This window comes from Cherax quadricarinatus, chromosome 27, assembly GCF_038502225.1.
Source record: "Cherax quadricarinatus isolate ZL_2023a chromosome 27, ASM3850222v1, whole genome shotgun sequence".
NCBI lineage: Eukaryota > Metazoa > Arthropoda > Malacostraca > Decapoda > Parastacidae > Cherax > Cherax quadricarinatus.
Window position 1 is genome coordinate 36,454,200 of NC_091318.1, and position 17,983 is coordinate 36,472,182.

Below are 17,983 nucleotides of genomic sequence, written 5' to 3' on the forward strand. Positions count from 1 at the left end.
CTTGGTATAGGGGAGTGTGAGGGAAAAATTCAATAGATAGGAGTAGAGAGGGAGTATATAGTAACGATAGTTTCATTGCCAGCTACTTGTTAAGGTAGGGTAAGTCAAGCTCCCGCTATTCCCGCCTTTTTTCCCCTCCCCGAAAGTGATAGTTTCATTGCCGGCTACTTGTTAAGGTAGGGTAAGTCAAGCTCCCACTATTCCCGCCTTTTTTCCCCCACCCCGAAAGTGATAGTTTGACTGCCGGCTGCTTGTTAAGGTAGGGTCAGTCTAGCTCCCACTATCCCTTCCCCTCCTTCTTCCCCCCCCCCAAAAGGTGACGTGTGGGGCTCCGGTCCAAACAATAATCACTAGACTCACAGCTCCCAGCACTACTCTTGGATGACAGAGAGGGTCACCTGTTAATCAATGAGTAAAATTGAAGGAGACGGACTAATGTCCTGGATTTACTTGCCTGTGCACTTGTATGAAGAATCAGGACATAACCCCTCATCATTACAGCGGTCAAGAACCTGATCTCCTGTCATCAGAAAAGATTACTTACGGCCACTAGAACGAGCCAGTGGGTTGTCACCAACACCTGTGACCCCCCCCCCACATCATCAGCAACGGCTACTATTGCAACAACACGCAGTGTCACCAACACCAGACACCGAAGTTTTTAGCGTTGAATTCAGATATCATTTATATTTTTCATTTTTCATTTTTTTTCATGTAGGATCAGTATTTCATATTTAAGTGTTTTATATTTCATATTTCCTAAATAATAAAGTGTTTATATTTGTCAGTTTTTGTTCTTTTTCTATTCATTAATTTTCCTGAGGAGGAGCCAGCCTGGGTAATACTGACTGAAGTTGTTACAGGGCTGAGTAAGCCTTCACATAGATATAACAGCAGAAGACAGTGATAAAACCAGAGTAGATATAACAGCAGAAGACAGTGATAAAACCAGAGTAGATATAACAGCAGAAGACAGTGACAAAACCAGAGTAGATATAACAGCAGAAGACAGTGATAAAACCGGAGTAGATATAACAGCAGAAGACAGTGATAAAACCAGAGTAGATATAACAGCAGAAGACAGTGACAAAACCAGAGATGATATAATAGCAGAAGACAGTGATAAAACCGGAGTAGATATAACAGCAGAAGACAGTGATAAAACCAGAGTAGATATAACAGCAGAAGACAATAACAAAACCAGAGTAGATATAACAGCAGAAGACAGTGATAATACCAGAGTAGATATAACAGCAGAAGACAGTGACAAAACCAGAGTAGATATAACAGCAGAAGACAGTGACAAAACCAGAGTAGATATAACAGCAGAAGACAGTGATAAAACAAGAGTAGATATAACAGCAGAAGACAGTAACAAAACCAGAGTAGATATAACAGCAGAAGAAAGAGACTAAAGTAAATTCAGTCTATCATCCACATGTTCAGTAGTCATGCATCTACTACAAGTTTACTAAATAAACGGAGTGTGGACGTGAAACACGACTGAACAAGAACTACAGATAAGTCTGAGAGTGAGTGAACGGTATCCAGAAGAACCCGGTTACATAAAAAATTGTTTATAACTATGACCATAATTTTTAAAGGGGTGGACCGGCAAGCCAGCGGAAGGCCTCGGTCAGATGACCATAGGCTCCTTTGGTGGGTCATCATCTAAGATCCAAGCCAGAAAACACTTACCCTGTTTCCTGACGAACCTTACCTAACCTAATCTAACCTAACCTAACAGGTTACACAGGAAATCAGCCGGAAGACTGCGAAAATCCAAATTTGTACCATTTGGTAATGAAGAAGAACTCTCTTGTTAGATGTTCAAAACATTATGAAATAAGTGAAAAAAATAAAAAAAAAAAAGGGTCAAGTGAGCAGAGAGCACGGCAGCCATGCTAGCGTAGCACCTGGATACAATGATCGTCACTAGAGAGCATGGCAGCCATGATAGCGTAGCACCTGGATACAATGATCGTCACTAGAGAGCACGGCAGCCATGCTAGCGTAGCACCTGGATACAATGATCGTCACTAGAGAGCATGGCAGCCAAGATAGCGTAGCACCTGGATACAATGATCGTCACTAGAGAGCATGGCAGCCATGATAGCGTAGCACCTGGATACAATGATCGTCACTAGAGAGCATGGCAGCCATGATAGCGTAGCACCTGGATACAATGATCGTCACTAGAGAGCACGGCAGCCATGCTAGCGTAGCACCTGGATACAATGATCGTCACTAGAGAGCATGGCAGCCATGCTAGCGTACCACCTGGGTACAATGATCGTCACTAGAGAGCACGGCAGCCAAGCTAGCGTAGCACCTGGATACAATGATCGTCACTAGAGAGCATGGCAGCCATGATAGCGTAGCACCTGGGTACAATGATCGTCACTAGAGAGCACGGCAGCCATGCTAGCGTAGCACCTGGGTACAATGATCGTCACTAGAGAGCACGGCAGCCATGCTAGCGTGGCACCTGGGTACAATGATGGTCACTAGAGAGCATGGCAGCCATGCTAGCGTAGCACCTGGGTGCAATGATCGTCACTAGAGAGCACGGCAGCCATGCTAGCGTAGCACCTGGGTACAATGATCGTCACTAGAGAGCACGGCAGCCATGCTAGCGTAGCGCCTGGGTACAATGATCGTCACTAGAGAGCACGGCAGCCATGCTAGCGTAGCACCTGAGCACAATGATCGTCACTAGAGAGCATGTCAAACATGCTAGCGTAGCACCAGGGTTCAATGATCGTCACTAGAGAGCATGGCAGCCATGCCAGCGTAGCACCTGGATACAATGATCGTCACTAGAAAGCATGGCAGCCATGCTAGCATAGCACCTGGGTACAATGATCGTCACTAGAGAGCACGGCAGCCATGGTAGCATATCACCTGGTTACAATGATCGTCACTAGAGAGCATGGCAGCCATGCTAGCGTAGCACCTGGGTACAATGATCGTCACTAGAGAGCATGGCAGCCATGCTAGCGTAGCACCTTTGTACGATGATCGTCACTAGAGAGCACGGCAGCCATGCTAGCGTAGCACCTGGGTACGATGATCGCCACTAAAGAGCATGGCAGCCATGCCAGCGTAGTACCTGGGTACAATGATCGTCACTAGAGAGCATGGCAGCCATGCTAGCATAGCACCAGGGTACATTGATCGTCACTAGAGAGCATGGCAGCCATGCTAGCGTAGCACCAGGGTACAACGATCGTCACTTTGTTGATGTTAGTCAACAACCATCTGGTTACACCACATGTTACGTATTACTTAATGGTAATGATGTGACATCACACTGATGTCACATCATTACCATACTTTCTGAAGCAAGTATATGACAACATGTGACGCTAGTGGATATCTCACGTTCTGAGTTGAGAAATATCTATTTTTTTATATATAATGTTTTTTAATACTAATAATCATTCTAATAATAATCATGCTAATATTAATAATCATAATAATAAGCAAATACAGTTTGTATATTTCTTTAAGCACTAACATTTACATTGCTCGTTTATACGGTTTCCCGTGGCCTGGCTGCTGTAGCTCTCGTGTCTCACTAGACTCTCTTCTTAACTGAAAGCTATCGGGATTATGTTACATTTAGAACCTATATTTAACATACCACATAATTTAAGATTAATTCACATGACATCACACTGTCATAACAATATCGTATATGGTAACATATATTCCACTAGTAGACATCTTACTTTCTGTGCTCAGATAGATGTCTATAATTTATAATGATGTTGATAATAATACTAATTTTAATCATAAGCAAATACACAGATTTTGATTCATTGTGGTTGTTGTGCAGTTTGTACATTTCTCTAAGCACTAATATCCGTATTCCTCATTATACACTTGACACTAACTTTGCCACTTTACAGTTTACTTTCATTATGTGTTTTATCTCTCTTAAATTTTCATCAAAAGAATTACGTGTAAACAATCTTTTATTAAGAAGCAGAGATTGCCCCTCAAAAAAATTATGAGCTCTTCTCAGGTTCAATTATTTAGCTCTTGAAAAACCATATATGTACTCCTGTCTTGATTCTCCCTGATGTCTGTGGAAACTCCGTCTCTACCAAAATACTTGATAGAATTTACATGATATTTATACAGTTTGTTACATCTAAGAGCATTTGACAAATTTACTCTTGGCTATTGGAGTATAATTTTTCACGGTTATTTTGAGTGTGTTGTTAAGAGATGTATGGCCTCTCTTGTTCAGTCTTAAATATAGAGTTTTCATTTTCTTATTTCAGAGTTGTTTGTGTTGCCAAAGAGGTAAATGTAACACCAGAATTCTCTATTTATGCATTACATGTAAAACAAATCCATTATTATATTTCCTGGGCCCTGACTTAAGAGGTTCTTCACTGTATATGAGAACATTCACAGCTTCTAATGTAATGATTATTCTCTTAAGGTTGTAATGTATGTATGAACTGTGATGCAGATTATTACTGGGGCTCAAGACTAACAGTAAAGAGCTTTCCAGTTGTGATATGAGTAAACACAGTGAGTTTGGTAGCGAGATACAAGAAAAATTCCCTTCGCGTTTTTGCGTGACTAGTTAATCGTCAAAGTCAGACCGAAACGTCGTCATAAGTTTGTTTCTCTAATGTGCTGGTTATTTGTGTATCCCTTTAAACTACCTACTCTGACTTGTATGCCTAATAATGTCACTTTCCTTGTAGGTGGCATATCCGTTCTTGCACGAGGCTACCTTCATCATGGTCACCACACCAGGGATTGACTACCGTCAGAGTGCCGTTCTTGGCAACGTACTTCATCCAGCATATGTTCCTAATCACATGACTGATTTTCCACGTCCGCTCTCCATTTGGAACCGCTTCCTTAACGCTATGATTCAAATAGGAATTGCAATTTACTGGCGACACTGGACAATTATACCTCCTGTACAGAAAGAGGTAAAGTGGACAAAAATAGGTGAAAAAAAAATATGTAAAACCTATTACTTTTTTAATGACTAAGGTTTTCTATATAATATATAATATAATTTTTTATATAATATATAAAGAATTTTGGTTACAGCAAAGTGTAGTAAACGCTTATCGGTGAAGGAGAAAAACACAAATGATATAAAACGACCAAGAATAATAATCTGATAAATTAGACACATGTGCAACTCTTGGGTATCTTTATTGAGGAAACGTTTCGCCACACAGTGGCTTCATCAGTCCATACATAGGAGAAACTTGAAGAACAGGAGGAGAATGAGGTAATCAGTCCCTCAACCTTGAGTCGATGTGTTCAGTCCATCAATCTTGAGTAGAATACGGCAGATGAGCGGAGAATCAGCTTATAAACCGTATGGCAGGAGAGGTGCAGCAGTCATAGGTGGCGTTACATTTGTTCAATGGGGAAGTAGGTTGTGCCCAAGAATTAGGCAAGCGAAGAATTCCTAAGTATTAAGATCCCAAGAAGTTGCAGTGTCTGACAGGTTTGTAGATGAATGGTTCAGAGAACCGACATGTTGATAAATTAGACACATGTGCAACTCTTGGGTATCTTTATTGAGGAAACGTTTCGCCACACAGTGGCTTCATCAGTCCATACATAGGAGAAACTTGAAGAACAGGAGGAGAATGAGGTAATCAGTCCCTCCACCTATGACTGCTGCACCTCTCCTGCCATACGGTTTATAAGCTGATTCTCCGCTCATCTGCCGTATTCTACTCAAGATTGATGGACTGAACACATCGACTCAAGGTTGAGGGACTGATTACCTCATTCTCCTCCTGTTCTTCAAGTTTCTCCTATGTATAGACTGATGAAGCCACTGTGTGGCGAAACGTTTCCTCAATAAAGATACCCAAGAGTTGCACATGTGTCTAATTTATCAACATGTCGGTTCTCTGAACCATTCATCTACAAATAATAATCTGAATATATCGACTTCCAGCTTAAGTATCTGCTGAAAAGGACCTCAGCCGACTGTCGAAATGTTTAGACTACCATTCTTTCTTCCTTGTTTTGATCTCATTTAACATAATTGTATTTTAAAAGCAAGAGAAGTGAATAGTTTCATTTACTGTCTGGATTAGGAGTTGAAGTGAATTTGTGTCTGAGAAACACTCCTGTGTGTGCAGTATACAACTGGTGGTATTTTCAGATCTCAGCGCAGTTCCCGGAGCTGCCGCCGTTGTTGGACATAGAGAGGAACATGAGTCTAGCGCTGATGAACACACACTTTACCAGTGGCCTGCCACTGCCCCTCTTACCCTCCCAAGTGGAGGTGGGTGCCATGCACTGTCGTCCAGGCAACCCCCTGCCTCAGGTAAGTCAACCCCCTGCCTCAGGTAAGTCAACCCCCTGCCTCAGTTAAGTCAACACTCTGCCTCAGGTAAGTCAACCCCCTGCCTCAGGTAAGTCAACACTGTTCCTCAGGTAAGTCAACCCCCTGCCTCAGGTAAGTCAACCCCCTGCCTCAGGTAAGTCAACCCCCTGCCTCAGGTAAGTCAACCCCCTGCCTCAGGTAAGTCAACACTGTGCCTCAGGTAAGTCAACCCCCTGCCTCAGGTAAGTCAACACTGTGCCTCAGGTAAGTCAACCCCCTGCCTCAGGTAAGTCAACACTGTGCCTCAGGTAAGTCAACCCCCTGCCTCATGTAAGTCAACCCCCTGCCTCAGGTAAGTCAACCCCCTGCCTCAGTTAAGTCAACCCCATGTCTCAGGTAAGTCAATCCCCTGCCTCAGGTAAGTCAACACTGTACCTCAGGTAACTCAACCCCCTGCCTCAGTTAAGTCAACCCCCTACCTCAGGTAAGTCAACACTGTGCCTCAGGTAAGTCAACCCCCTGCCTCAGGTAAGTCAACCCCCTGCCTCAGGTAAGTCAACACTGTGCCTCAGGTAAGTCAACCCCCTGCCTCAGGTAAGTCAACCCCCTGCCTCAGGTAAGTCAACCCCCTGCCTCAGGTAAGTCAACCCCCTGCCTCAGGTAAGTCAACCCCCTGCCTCAGGTAAGTCAACCCCCTGCCTCAGTTAAGTCAACCCCCTGTCTCAGGTAAGTCAATCCCCTGCCTCAGGTAAGTCAACACTGTACCTCAGGTAACTCAACCCCCTGCCTCAGTTAAGTCAACCCCCTGCCTCAGGTAAGTCAACCCCCTGCCTCAGTTTAGTCAACCCCCTGCCCCAGGTAAGTCAACCCCCTGCCTCAGGTAAGTCAACCCCCTGCCTCAGGTAAGTCAACCCCCTGCCTCAGGTAACTCAACCCCCTGCGTCAGGTAAGTCAACCCCCTGCCTCAGGTAAGTCAACCCCCTGCCTCAGGTAAGTCAAACATAGACCCAGGTTAACTGTTACGTGTACCAGTCCAGGTCAGTTGTTACTACGTTTTTCTCTCAACTGATAGCACATAATTTAAGTGACCACAAGTAATGTGCAGCCTTGGTGCCCAACTCCTTATGACCATTACCATCAAAAATGACAGAAAGAGCAATTAGACAGATGCACAGCTACTAAATATCTATATCTGAAAACGTTTTGGCAACAGTCGCTTCATCAATTCAATACAGACAAGACACTGGATAACAATGGAAGATTAGGTAATCAGTCCCTCAGTCTTGCAAAAATAGACACAGAAGGCTGAGGGAATGATTACCTTATCTTGTACTATCATAATATATATTTTCTGAATTGAATTATTAAAGCCGTTTGTTTGTAAGTCATCTTCAAATAAAAATACTCAGTTGTTGTGCATGTGTTTTATTTCCTCATCTTATGTTTTCCATTGACTTGGTTTGAAGATGCAGTTATCTGATCAGGAAACTTATCACTGATACTGAGAGCAACTCTTTTATTTGCTTCAGAAATGTGGGAAATGATGCTGGGAAAAGTGCGAGAAAGGACCTGCTTGTCTGATATGGGGCAGTGTTATAAATATATGTACACATACACAAATATATATATATATATATATATATATATATATATATATATATATATATATATATATATATATATATATATATATATATATATATATATATATATATTTTATTATATTTTTTTTTATTATCACACTGGCCGATTCCCACCAAGGCAGGGTGGCCCGAAAGAGAAAAACTTTCACCATCATTCACTCCATCACTGTCTTGCCAGAAGGGTGCTTTACACTACAGTTTTTAAACTGCAACATTAACACCCCTCCTTCAGAGTGTAGACACTGTACTTCCCATCTCCAGGACTCAAGTCCGGCCTGCTGGTTTCCCTGAGCCCCTTCATAAATGTTACTTTGCTCACACTCCAACAGCACGTCAAGTATTAAAAACCATTTGTCTCCATTCACTCCTATCAAACACGCTCACGCACGCCTGCTGGAAGTCCAAGCCTCTCGCACACAAAACCTCCTTTACCCCCTCTCTCCAACCTTTCCTAGGCCGACCCCTACCCCGCCTTCCTTCCACTACAGACTGATACACTCTTGAAGTCATTCTGTTTCGCTCCATTCTCTCTACATGTCCGAACCACCTCAACAACCCTTCCTCAGCCCTCTGGACAACAGTTTTGGTAATCCCTCACCTCCTCCTAACTTCCAAACTACGAATTCTCTGCATTATATTCACACCACACATTGCCCTCAGACATGACATCTCCACTGCCTCCAGCCTTCTCCTCGCTGCAACATTCATCACCCATGCTTCACACCCATATAAGAGTGTTGGTAAAACTATACTCTCATACATTCCCCTCTTTGCCTCCAAAGACAAAGTTCTTTGTCTCCACAGACTCCTAAGTGCACCGCTCACCCTTTTCCCCTCATCAATTCTATGATTCACCTCATCTTTCATAGACCCATCCGCTGACACGTGTATATATATATATATATATATATATATATATATATATAATGTATATATATATATATATATAATGTATATATATATATATATATATATATATGTCGTGCCGAATATGTAAAACTGGTCAGTTAGCAAGAACTCATTTAAAATTAATTCCTTTCTAAATTTTTCTCTTATACGTTTAAAGATATATTTATTTCATTAATGTTGATGTAAAAAATTTTAATTTTGCTCCAAAAGAATCTTAGAAAACTTACCTAACCTTATTATAACAAGAACAATTTATTTTAGCCTAACCCAACTAAATATATTTTAGATTTGTTTACAATAATTTAATACTAAACAAACACAGTGAAATATATTGTTTTTGTTAGGCTCAGAATGATTTTGGCGAAATTATTGCATACATAAATTTTCGTGTACCTAATAAGCCAAACTTTCTGAATAGGCCGAATTTCATTAGAAAATGGACTGTTCCCCAAAAATAGTTTACAGATTGATGTATTTTTTTCATTGATAATAAAATTAAATTGGCCAAACCTAACTTAGAAACCTCACCTAACCTAACTTCAACTAGCGTAACTTTTGTAGCTAAATTCTTATATGTATATCATAGGTCAGTTTAAATTGATTTAATATTGTTTCAAATAAACGATATATATATTTTTTCATTAAGTTCAGATTGATTTTCGCTGATTTATGGTAAAAACAAGATTTCATTCTGCTAATTCGGCAAAGAACACCCTTGCCAAATAGGCCAAACTCGGCGATTAGGCTCAAACGGCACACGGAACGTGCTTAAGCATAGAGGATCATTTCCCAGCTTCATGACCCAGGCCAGCTACTCTCCCCTCCACCCAAAAATTATGTTCTTTCTCCATACGCATGCGAAATATTATTAAAGCGGGAATAATCATTATTGTTACAATAAGAGGAATATTATATGCTGTAAACTACTTTCCAGTTTTCTCACCACATTATCAATACTTAACAGGAGATCGAGTCGTGGATCTCTGAGGCTGGGTCTTCTGGCGTCATATACTTCAACTTGGGCACTGTTGCTAGCGGCAACAGCATTCCAGTTCAGTACCGTGATATCTTCATCAAGGCTTTCCGCAGGCTGCCACAACGAGTTATCTGGAAATATGAAGGAGAGTTGGAGAACATTCCTGACAATGTGAAGATTAGCGAATGGCTTCCTCAGCAGGATATTCTTGGTTAGTATAACCTTGCTTTGTTTTTTAAGTTATCGATAGCATTGCTAAAAATTATATTGATACTAAAAATATTTGGTCTCAAGTATATGTAGGTTGTCTATTTATAACAATCATGGTGCAGCTAATGCTGTGTCGACTGGTTGTCGGCCTCAATAGTGGTTCGGTCATAAAGTTTTCGGATTCCCTCGAGTGGTATTACTATCAGAAAGGGGCTTTTAATAAAAAAAAATCCTCTCGTATACTTTCGGACATCGTTTGGTCTATGTTCAATATTATTTCGATATATTAAGATCTCTTTCTTGTTTTTAAGCAAGTAACAATACTGCGATATTATAGCACGGCTCCCGAGAATCCCGGCAAAATTTAAAGACGCATTAGTCCACTTGGCCATCAATGCTTCAAATATCAGATGCCCAGTACCACTGGACATGTCACCGCTAATGACAGCACATACGTGGCCGTGGAAACTACAAGACTATTTCATTCTCCTCCCTTTTGGAATACCAGTCAACACAAGCAGTACACATGTTAGGAAGTATTTCTTCAGTCATATAGTAGTCAGGAAGTGGAATAGTCTAGCAAGTGAGGTAGTGGAGGCAGGAACCATACATTTAAGACGAGATATGATAAAGCTCAAGGAGCAGGGAGAGAGAGAGGACCTAATAGCATTCAGTGAAGAGGCAGGGTCGGGAGTTGAGTCTCGACCCCTGCAACCACAATTAGGTGAGTACATCTCGGTCAGTGAAGAGGCGGGGTCAGGAGCTGAGTCTCGACCCCTGCAACCACAATTAGGTGAGTACAGTTAGGTGAATACATATTAACGCATCCAAAAACGAGTGGTTTAAGCAAATAATACTACAACTAGCTGGTTTTGTGTGTGTACTCACCTAGTTGTACTCATCTACTTGTGGTGGCAGGGTTCGAGTCATACCTCCTAGCCCCGCATCTTCGGTTTCCGGTACTAGGTCCACTTTCTCCCTTCTCCATGAGCTTTATCGAAACTCTACTTAAAGCTATGTGTGGATCATGCTTCCACTACATTACTCTCCAGATTGTTCCGCTTCATGACAGTTCTATAACTAAAGAAATACTTCCTAACATCCCTGTGACTCACTTGAGTTATAAAGTTATTGTTGTAACCTCTTGCTGCTGTGTCCCAGCTCTAAAACATTCTGTCCCTATCAATCTTGTCAACTCCTCTCAATATTTTATGTCGTTATCATGTCCACTCTATCCCTCCTATCTTCTAGTGTCGTCAGGTTCATTTCCCTTACCTTCTTCTCGTAGGGCATTCCATACTGGTGTTGTATACTCCAAGATGGGCCTGACATACACAGTGTACAGTGCCTAGAATGACTTCTTAGATAGATATCGAAATGCTATTCTTAGGTTTGCCAGGTGCCCATATTCTGCAGCAGTTATTTGGTTGATGTTAGCCTCAGGAGATGTATTCGGTATGATGCTCACCCCAAGACCCTTTTTCTTGAGTGAAATTTGCAGCTTTTAACCTCCTAGGCTGTACTCCATCTACAGTCTTCTTTGTCCTTCCCCAAACCTTGCCTTTGCTGGGGATAAACTCCAGGAGCCATTTGTGAGACCAGGCTTGTAGCCTGTCCAGATCTCCTTGTAGGTTTACCTGATTCTTATCCACTTGTATTCTTCTCATTAGCTTCACGTTGTCTGCAAACAGGGACACCTTTGAATCTATCCCTTCTGCCATGTCATTCACATATTCTAGAAACATCACTGGACTCAGGACTAAACCTTGTGGAACCCCACTCGAAACATGCACCCACTCTGACACCCTGTCATGTACCAGCACACGTTTACTTCCAGTCAGGCATTCCTTGGTCCATTGCAGTACTTTCTCTCCTATTCCTGCCTGCTCCTATAGCGTTTCAACCGGTCTCTTGTGTAGTACTGTATCAAAAGCCTTCTTACAGTCCAAAAAGATGCAGTCTTCACATCTCTCTCTCTACTGTATTATTTCTGTTATCTTAGTGAAGAACTCTAGTAGGTTTGCGATGAAGGATTTTCCTTCCCTGAAGCCATGCTGCTTGCCCTTTCCTTTCTAGGTGCTCCGCTACTCTTCTAATAATCTTCTCCAAAACTTTACGTACTTTACATGTCAGCCACACAGGTTTGTAGTTTAGTGCTGCCTATCTGTATCCTTTCTTAAACATCGGGACTACGTTTTCTGTTTTCCACACCTCAGGCAGTTGCCCGGTTTCAATATATGTACTGAACATTATTTTAAGTAGCACACATAGTGCATCTGCTCCCTCTCTCAGGATCCACGGAGAAACGTTATTTGGCCCCACCGCCTTCGAGATATCTAGTTCAACTAGCAGTTTCCTCATCTACTCAGTTGTGTGCAATATGTCCAGCACTTACTGGTGCACCCTACTCCCTCAGTTTGCTTGAAACCTCTCTGTCTCTACTGTGAATACCTCTATGAATCTTGAGCTGAGTTCTTCACATTACTATCAAACTGGAAAAGGTTGATAATAATGTGAGGAACTCTTTTTATGACCGAGACTCAAAATTTGGTTATTTCAAAACTTCTGATATTTTCCTAACACTACAAGACATTAAAAAAACTAAATGACATGCCCATACACTCTATCCCATTCCCAGACATCAAGAACTGCAAGAAGCCCCTTTCATGTGCCTTAAGCAATGTATGGAGATGGAGTATGGACACTGGGGTCATCCCACAGTTACTAAAAACAACAGACACAGCCCATCTCCACAAATGTGAAAGTAAAGCAATTGCAAAGAATTACAGACTGACAGCACTAACGTCTCATATCATTAAAATCTTTGAAAGGGCTCTAAGATCGCCACCCACTTAGATACCCGACCTGCTCTAAACTCATGCTGCCCCAGGAAAGCATGAGTTTAGAGCAGGTCGCTCCTGTCTATTTAACTACTGGATCACTATGACAGGGTCTAAGATGCTCTGGAGGACAAACAAAATGTAGGTGATGTATACACAGGCTTTGCAAAAGTCTTCGACAAGTGCGACCACGGTGTAATAGCGCACAAAATGAGTGATAAAGGAATAACAGGAAAAGATGGTAGATGGATCTATAACTTCCTAAAAAACTGAACACAAATAGTAAAAGCAAACAGAGTAAAGTCCTCATCCTCATATCTGACAGTGACAGAGATGGAAGCCACAGCACCGTGTCTTTTTTGTGGATGACAACCGAATTTGCATGAGTGTCATCCATCGAAGACACTGCAAATCTCCAAGCAGATATCAACCAAATCATTAAATGGGCCGCAAAAAAAAAACAATATGAAGTTCAATGAAGAAAATTTCGATTACCCTGCTATGGAAAACTAGAGGAAATTAAAACTAGAGTGGAGTATAAAACAAATTCCAACCACACAACAGCGAAAAACTAACGTGAAGGACCTGGGAGTGATTCAGAGAATTTCATTTTCAAAGATCACTGCAGTGTATCTCCACATCGGCTAGGAAATGATAGGATGAATAATGAGAACCTTCAAAACTAGGGACTCCAAGCCCATGATGATTTTCTTCAAATCGCTTATTCTCTCCAGGTTGGAATATTGTTGTGCACTAACGGCCCTTTTCAAGGAGGGCGAAACTGCAAACCTGAAGAATATACAGAGAACGTTCACGGAACGTATAAGCACAATAAAGCATCTAATTATTATTATCATTATTATTATTATTATTATTATTATTATTATTATTATTATTATTATTATTATTATTATAACCAAAGAAAGCGCTAAATCGACTAAGGTCATGCAGCACTGCAGGGCAGAAAATTGTGCTGGGGCTATAAACATCTAGGTGGAGAGGGGATCAGAGGTGAAGGGAGAAAAGGACTGGAAGGGTCGTTAAAGGCTATGCGTCAAAGTTCATATAGTAAAGCACTTGCTGACAAAAAGTCAAAAAGTGATTGTAAGTCAAAGGCAGAGCCGTCTGCAAGAAGGAAAGATAAGGTATGAGTGGTAAGACGGCGGCATTGTTGGTGGTAAATCCTGCGAGCTCGCTGGTAAACCGGCAATCTACAAGAAAGTGAAGAGCTGAAATAGGGGCCAAACAAACCCTACAGAGAGGAATAGTGTGTCGTTCCATAAGATACCCATGGGTAAGGCGAGTATGGCCAATGTGGAGACGGGAGAGCGCAGTCTCCTGAGTACGGCAACAGTGATCAGAAGATGGCCACAAACCTAAAAGCAGTTTAAAAGAGTGTAATTTGTTATGGTGCATGTGCAGCCACCATTGTTACCAACAGCCACTAAGATGGGCAGAGATGACTGGAAAATAATCTTTGAACGGAATACTTCCAGTGGCAGCTCATGTATAGGCACTGCGGAACTGCAGCACCCCGTCTTTTCACTCAATATTATCGATAACATTCAATATAATGAGTCTTTTTTCTTTAATTCTTTCTTTATACATGTACACTGCATAACCCTTAAGCTTAATGTCAATAACCATCCCCTAGTACATGAAAAAATTACAAAAATCCTTGTGTGGAACTGTGCACTTCATAGTTCCAACAACTCAGCATTTGGCTGTTGTGCGCATGCGCACATGTCCAAGATAAGATGTTGGACGCTAGGTAGAGAGAGCACTGTCGCTGATGCAGTGCTGACCCTGTTGTGCAAGTGTTAGGTAGTGTTTCTTTTTGACTCAGCGACGTGTGTTGTGCTTAAACACCATGTACCACATTCTTGAATGTGATGAAGTGTAGAATTAGATGATAATCATTCTTTCAGCTATTTTGTTTAATTCATAGTTTATTTTTGGTTCTTTTATTTTACAGAAAATTTAAATAATTTAATCATGGCCTCCTTGCATCCCCAAGAAAGAAGTTCTGTGACTGTAAGTGAACTTCAACAGCTTAAGTTTTCACAGTTGTCTCTCGATGAAAAAGTTACAGTTAAGAAAAGAGGCTGTTCAACACCTGATGGCTAAAAATTTTCTGAAGCAGCACCTCTACTAATTTCAGCTACGAGCCACCACTGAATACCTCTATAGGAAACCGGAAGATCATTCACCACTGACCGCCCAGTAGCATCCGCTTGCTCATTGCCCTGCACATCAACGTGTCCAGGGACCCAACAGAAAACGATGTCTTTGTTTTAGCTATCCACACGGTGCAACCATAGTTCAAATCAAATCAAATCAAATCAAGTTTATTCTCTGTAAGGGTTACAATGTGGGGTTTACAGGATTTGGATATAGTGTGGTTTGCATGTTATAAAATACTAATTACAGAGGGGGGCCACTAGGACACCTAGCATGGCTAGGCATTTCGGGCAGACTTAGATTAATTCTTAACATTAAATCCTTACAGATTATGGTATTAAGGTTAGGTGACTACATTATAATTTGTGAGTTAGCAATGTGAATGCTTTTGTTTTAACACAATACAAAGTGTCTATATTGGAGTATCATAGGCAAACTTATGACTAGTTAGGATTCATTATTTTAAGATTAAAATTAGTATTTCTGTGTTTATAGTCAGTGAGTGAGTGAGTGTAATTGTGAACCACCAGGTGGTTATCATGTAGTTAGTTGTCGGGGTGTATCAGGGAGATAAGATGTTTTCTAACTGTAGTTTTGAAAGTGATGAATGTGTCTGCAGTTCTAGAGTTTTCAGGTAGGGTGTTCCAGATTTTAGGTCCTTTGAAATACATTGAATTTTTGTAAAGGTTTAGTCGGACACGGGGAATGTCATAGAAATGTTTGTGTCTGGTGTTATGCCTGTGGATCCTGTCACAACTATCAAGAAAGCATTTTAGGTAAAGATTAATATTGGAATTTAAGGTCCTGTAGATATAGATTGCACAGTAGTAAGTGTGGATGTTCTGAACAGGGAGTAAGTTTAGATCTATGAAGAGTGGGGGGGGGGGTGTTGCCAGGGATGGGATTTAGTGATTATTCTTACTGCGGCTTTTTGTTGGGTTATTATTGGCTTTAGATGTGTGGCTGCATTTGATCCCCAAGCACAGATAGCATAGGTGAGGTATGAATATATAAGTGAATGGTATAGTGTGAGAAGGGCAGTTTGCGGCACATAGCATCGTATCTTAGAGAGGATCCCCACCGTTTTGGATACTTTTTTGTTGTGTTGGATATGGGTGCTGAAATTTAGGTTGTTGTCGAGGTATAGGCCAAGGAATTTGCCCTCATTATGTTTGGCAATTAGAGTGTTGTTGATCTTAATGTTAAGTTGCGCAACACCCGCTCTGCTACCAAACATAATATAGTAGGTTTTGTCAGTGTTAAGTGTAAGTTTATTGGCTGTCATTCAAGTCGATATTTTGAGCAGCTCCTTGTTAACAATGGTGTTGAGGGTGTCAAGATTAGGGTGGGAGATGACATAAGTCGTGTCGTCAGCAAAGAGAATGGGTTTCAAGTGTTGGGATGTGTTTGGAAGATTATTGATGTAAATGAGGAAGAGCAGGGGTCCAAGGACACGTGAATGCGAAGGACTGACTAATGGTTGAGGGGAATCATAAAGCATCTAAATTACTGATTTTATACTCCCTGGAAAGCAGGAATGAAAGATGGGTGATAATATACACTTGGAAATTTCTAGAGGGACTAGTTCCAAATCTGCACAAGAAAATCACTCCCTTAGAGAGCAAAAGGCTAGCCAGGAGATGCAGCATCACCCCCAATGAAAAGCATGACGCCACCATAATGCTAAGAGACAATACAAGTGTCAGGGGCCCAAGACTGTTCAACTGCCTCCCAGCATACATTAATGGGGATTACCAAAATGCCCCTGACTGTCTTCAAGAAGGCACTGGACAGGCGCGTAAAGTCAGTACATAAAAGCATAAGAAAGAAGGAACACTGCAGCAAGCCAACTGACCCATGCGAGGCAAGTCCAAATCACCTCCCGGCTTAAACCAATGACCTACCTAGTCAGGTCAGGTTAGGTCACATCCACCTAAGGAAGAAGCACAGCATCACACATATTAGCACAAGCTAGTCAGGTCCAACTCACACCCACTCTTAAGAACATAAGAAAGGAGGAACACAGCAGTAGGCCCGTTGGCCCATACTGGGCAGGTTCATTACAAATCCAACCCCCTAACAGAATATTTGCCCAACCCACTTTACTTCTACCCTAATAATAAGCTCTTATAAATCCACTAACTCATGCGCAAGTCCCACTCATGTGTTTATCCAACCTATTTTTAAAACTACACAACGTCGTAGCCTCTATGACAGTACTCGGGAGTTTGTTCCACTCATCCACAACTCTGTTACCAAACCAGTGCTTTCCCATATCCTTCCTGAATCTCAATTTTTCCAACTTAAAACCATTGCTGCGAGTCCTGTCTAGGCTAGATATTCTTAGCACGCTATTTACATTACCTTTATTTATTCCTGTTTTCCATTTATACACCTCAATCATATCACCCTTAATTCTAGGCCTTTCTAGAAAGTGCAGATTCAGGGCCTTCAATCTATCATCATAGCCCATAGGGAATATTTCTGATACATGCGATCACCTTTGTCATCCTCCTTCGTATGTTTTCCAGTGCATTTACATCTATTCTGTAATACGTTGACCAGAACTGTGCAGCATAATCTAAATGAGGCCTAACTAAAGATATATAGAGTTGTTAGGTAAGACACATATGCAACAGTTAGGTATCTTTATTATGAAACGTTTCGCCTACACAGTAGGCTTCTTCAGTCAAGTACAGAAAAGTTGATAGAAGCAGAAGATACTTGAAGACGATGTAATCAGTCCATCACCCTTAAAGTTTTGAGGTGTGATGGTCTGATTACATCGTCTTCAAGTATCTTCTGCTTCTATCAACTTTTCTGTACTTGACTGAAGAAGCCTACTGTGTAGGCGAAACGTTTTGAGGGTGATGGACTGATTACATCGTCTTCA

At 41.4% G+C, this 17,983-nt stretch overlaps 1 protein-coding gene across 4 annotated transcripts in view; it reads left to right on the plus strand.

Annotated features, from left to right (window-relative positions):
* The window catches only part of LOC128691067 (UDP-glycosyltransferase UGT5), a 54,311-nt gene that overhangs the window by 29,809 nt on the left and 6,519 nt on the right, over nucleotides 1-17,983 (plus strand). For 3 of the 4 annotated variants that reach the window (XM_070089245.1, XM_070089244.1, XM_070089247.1), the window contains exons 4-6: nucleotides 4,728-4,961; nucleotides 6,167-6,331; nucleotides 9,848-10,070. In XM_070089245.1, the coding sequence (XP_069945346.1) occupies nucleotides 4,728-4,961; nucleotides 6,167-6,331; nucleotides 9,848-10,070 (622 nt within the window). The remainder of the gene's footprint in view (nucleotides 1-4,727; nucleotides 4,962-6,166; nucleotides 6,332-9,847; nucleotides 10,071-17,983) is intronic. The other variant, XM_070089246.1, reaches the window with a different exon arrangement.